A 4,116-nucleotide genomic window follows, 5' to 3' on the forward strand; every position below is an offset into this window, starting at 1 on the left:
ATTGTGGGTTGAATTTATATGAATTTCCTTTGAATTCTTAAATTCTTTGCTATTTTTATATTATTTTCATATTCATTCATATTTTTGCCTTTAAATATATTTTTAAAAAGTACAAATATTTCACGTAGTCTCTCAATTAACAGATAGGAATAATAATAGTAATAATAATAATAATAATAAACATCTTTTTTAGCCAGTGTGCATGTAAAAGACAGTTTTGTAACTGTAACTCTTCTATTTTTCCACCTCTATTTTTATGGCAGTTAACATATACAGTTTTACACAAGAAAGAAAGAAAGAAAGAAAAAATGAATTATAGCTGACTGCTGTCCTCTAGTGGAGTTCTGTGTCCTCTGATCCCTCCCAGCTCATGTCTTTCTTATCTCAGTTCCTGTATCAGACACTTTCACCTTGAGAATGTTGATGTAATTAACACAAAATATATATATTTTTAATTGCTTTATATATCTATTACTCTTACATATTCACAAGGCCATCCCTGTGTTCACAGCCCGCTCATAAATTGTAGGTCAAACAAGAGAAGTGAAACGATACTGTGTTTGTAGACACTGTAACCCTAACACACTGCTACATCTTCGACATACACGATGACAGAGGTTCCTCTCAATGACAAACACAGACGAGCAGTGTACTTGCTCTGTTTATGTCAGGCATAAATCAACAAGATATTCTATTCGTAAAGCTTTAAATAAACAGGATATAACATAGCCTACATATATTTATATTAAATGTCGCAGCACCGAAATTACTACAATAAACCGAAAATGCTAATATATTTCACTGGTGTATTGTAAACGCATGGATTATATTTTAACCAAACGTTTATTCAAACAACATTTAACCTAACATTAATAATTAATACAGAATATAGACAAATTTTAGGCACCATGTCTTACGTGTTTCAACAACAGTGCATGTTGATCGTGCAACCTTTAGTGTTCAATTAAAAATATCGTTGCGTAACGTTCGGTGTCCTGTAGGTGGCGGCATATATATACCGGCATATATATGTGACCAGCTGTGCACTTTCTGAAGACTCGGATCTCTGTTTGGACTTTGTTCTTTGATGTGTACTGCACGTAGCCTACCTATGTATAATGTTCAAGTCCAATCAAAGCTGAGGCTGATAAAGACAGTTGGGCTACGCAATTAATTTATATGCGATCTTCCAGACTTTATAGATAGCACGTCTTTCCTGGTAACTTTTGTTTGAGATTTAAGGTAAAATACTCATTAAACTACCCTTATGACCTTAGTACCCAGGTCACAACCAGTACAGGCTAAAGATGAAATTAAGTGTCCATGCTTATATCCATGAATGATTGTACTTTGCTGTTAGTTACTCTAGATCTATATCCATAATTTGGATGTAATGAATCTGAAAATGGAGAACACAAAACATTTGGTTTCTCAATTGTCAAAATTAATAATTGAATCGGAGAGCACTTCAGTGGTATTCAATTTGCAGTAATATAATTTTGTTCAATAATAATGTTATAATTTATCTTTGATAGCAGTGCAACAGATGGTCAGTTTCCGGACATGAAAGCTTCAATATTCATGGGAGGACCAATGCTCCCATTATCTATCAGTCAAGAACACCTTTTATATTGAACTATGATCATGATTAAAAGAAAAGAAAAAGCAAACTTTCTAGGAAAGTTCTAGGCAAACCGTCACGAAACCCTTGATATACTTGCCGTAACTTTTTGCCAGGACATTGTCAGAACTTGTCCTGAGATTTCTCAAGAGGAAGAACAGCATACCTTACGCTTTATATCCGGAGTTTAAAGGTCTCAAGCACAGTGTCATCAGTTGTCTGACTCCTTAAGGGTCTGCTTGGTACATTGAGGATTGAAACTCAAAAGCTAAAACTGAAGATATGGTGAGCTATCACTAAAGCGCACAAACAGAAACATCAGCAGGCAAGTGCATTAGAACATGAAAAGCTAAAAGAACAGACATGACAAAAATTGACTATTTTTACCATTTTATTTGACAGATCAAATCCATCTGATACAATTAGTTACCAATAAGCATGCTGCTTGTTCAGTCACTCATTGTGATCTAAATACTTTAAGAATTCAGTACAATTTAATAATTTAATGTACAATAGCTCCTGTGAAACCAGGGGGCAGTTTTCATTCCCTCAGTGGAAACACTGGAGATCCGCAGTAACTCGACTCATTTTAACATTACTTGGACAAACAAAGAAGTGGAAATCCTCACTGCTAAAATGGACTGGCATTAGAAGCATGCCACATGTTATAATGAATAATCCTGGCCACTTGATCGGTCACACCATTCGAATAGATACTGTTAAAGACAAATTCAAAGCCAAACTACAAAAATTTAATTTAAATATTGCGGTCTTCCCGTTCTCCAGCTGTATTATGATGTGGCTGACTTTAAGTATGCAATAAGGTCTGCCCTCTCGCCCTTCTTCTTGATCCCAGCGAAGATCATCTTTGTGCCTGGAATGTACTTCTTGGGATTCTCCAAATATTCCATCAAGGTTTCTTCACTCCAGACAATGCCTGTGAAAAGAAAAATTTGATAAAGATTGCCATTACATCTAATTGTGAAAAGCACACGCACTGCTTTTTAATCAGTAAGCCTAACCTTTGCTCTTATTGGCATCTGTGTAGGAATATCCCTCTGCCTGACCAGTCTTGCGTCCAAAAAGACCCCAAAGATTTGGCCCCACTTTGTGCTTGCCTCCGTTTTCAACTGTGTGGCACTGGGCACACTTCTGGACGAAAACCTTCTTTCCCTTATCAACATCACCCATATTTACCTAGAAGAAAAGGAGATGTGAAAACACTGCAGAAAGGCATTTGAAGGGTAAACGGTTTAAAAGCAGTCGACAGATCATCATAAGGTCATTTAAGGATGGAGCATCTACATGCTTAACCCATGAGCTTCAAGACATAAATCGACCAAATTAAGCTCTGCAGCTTATAAAATTAGTTCATAGAGAAGTAAAGCAGCTGCTGTTGGTTTCTAGGTAACTTAGATGGTTTAGGTTTCCTTCGACATCCAATCTCTGTCAACTCGTATCTGTAAACATCTCACAATTAAGATGTTCATCCGAGGATAACCTTAAATCGCCTTCATTAAAAGAAGCCTTAATCACTGTAGTATAGCTCGTTAGGTACCCGCCTGTGAGAACTAGCTTATCATTAATAAGAAGCAGGATCGGCGTATGTGTGACAAAATCCCAATTTAACTTACCAACAGACTCTCAGATAAGCTTTACACGTCTGAAGAACACCGCAAAAGTCGTAAACCGGCGTCAGATCCACGTTGCGGAAGCGAACAGCTAGCCACATCTGCTTAGCTTCCCACAAAGCATACTTTCCCATGAATTACTGAACGTTTATTACCGCTCAATTACCAAAAACGAGCCTTCCATCTGTTCGAATTACAAAAACACAGAGATTGATATTAAACCCTATATATTCCTCCCTTCACATACAACTGTTCTTGAAGAGTACCGGTTAACTTACGCAACCTTACGCCATCCTTCCTCAGAAGCGCTTCAAAATCCTCCTTTTCGTTTAAATAACACATCTGTTATCACCAACACAGCGAACAAAACACGATGTGGTCGGGTTGATTATATTACCTTTCAGACCGTGTGAGGAAGCTCCTTGTCTTGTGGGATGTGGTACTCTGCTCGAGCCTGTCGGCGGACCGATCCTGCAACAGGGCGAAAAAGAAAGGTCACTTCATTTTAGAGGCGCGAGAGGGCTCCGGTATTTGACGTCACAGTCATGCGCTGCGTGGGCCGTCACGTGCCTCTTTCCGACGAATCTGGTCGCGGTCCCGCAGCTGTTCGCCTGAAGATCCATCTATGGAGTTGTGACAGTCGGTGCCATTAAAGAGATAATCGATTAGATAAAGTGGAGTTCAGAGTCTGGACGTGTAAATGGAAGGGATGGAGCAAACAGAGAGAGTTTGACCTTGGCTTCTTGTCAAACTTACATTTTTAATATTTCCTAGTTATTGTAAGAAAATATTTTATTTTAAACTGACTTTTAAATTTTAGGAGATACAGACTTAAAAAAAAAATAATAATAATAAATAAATAAA

General features: G+C 37.5%; 1 protein-coding gene across 2 annotated transcripts; it reads right to left on the bottom strand.

Moving 5' to 3' along the window:
• Positions 1-2,324: 2,324 nt before the first annotated feature.
• Positions 2,325-3,781, bottom strand: LOC107660050 (cytochrome c). Of its 2 annotated transcripts, none has more exons than XM_016449226.1 (3): positions 3,650-3,781; positions 2,644-2,818; positions 2,325-2,558 (listed from the first exon to the last, which is right to left on the bottom strand). In XM_016449226.1, the coding sequence occupies exons 2-3, from the start codon at positions 2,810-2,812 to the stop codon at positions 2,413-2,415; spliced, it is 315 nt and encodes a 104-aa protein (XP_016304712.1). In that variant the 5' UTR covers positions 2,813-2,818; positions 3,650-3,781; the 3' UTR covers positions 2,325-2,412. The 2 variants fall into 2 exon arrangements, with proteins under 2 accessions (XP_016304712.1, XP_016304713.1); XM_016449227.1 differs by lacking the exon at positions 3,650-3,781 and adding an exon at positions 3,256-3,598.
• Between the last annotated feature and the right edge of the window lie 335 nt (positions 3,782-4,116).

The sequence above is a fragment of the Sinocyclocheilus anshuiensis genome, unplaced genomic scaffold (genome assembly GCF_001515605.1).
Source record: "Sinocyclocheilus anshuiensis isolate Anshui unplaced genomic scaffold, SAMN03320099.WGS_v1.1 scaffold55, whole genome shotgun sequence".
NCBI lineage: Eukaryota > Metazoa > Chordata > Actinopteri > Cypriniformes > Cyprinidae > Sinocyclocheilus > Sinocyclocheilus anshuiensis.

Coding starts and splice junctions, on each gene's coding strand:
- LOC107660050 (XM_016449226.1), bottom strand. CDS start 2,812: ATGGGTGATGTTGATAAGGGAAAGAAGGTTTTCGTCCAGAAGTGTGCC. Junction 2,559..2,643: donor AGATGCCAATAAGAGCAAAG/GTTAGGCTTACT, acceptor TTCTTTTCACAG/GCATTGTCTGGAGTGAAGAA.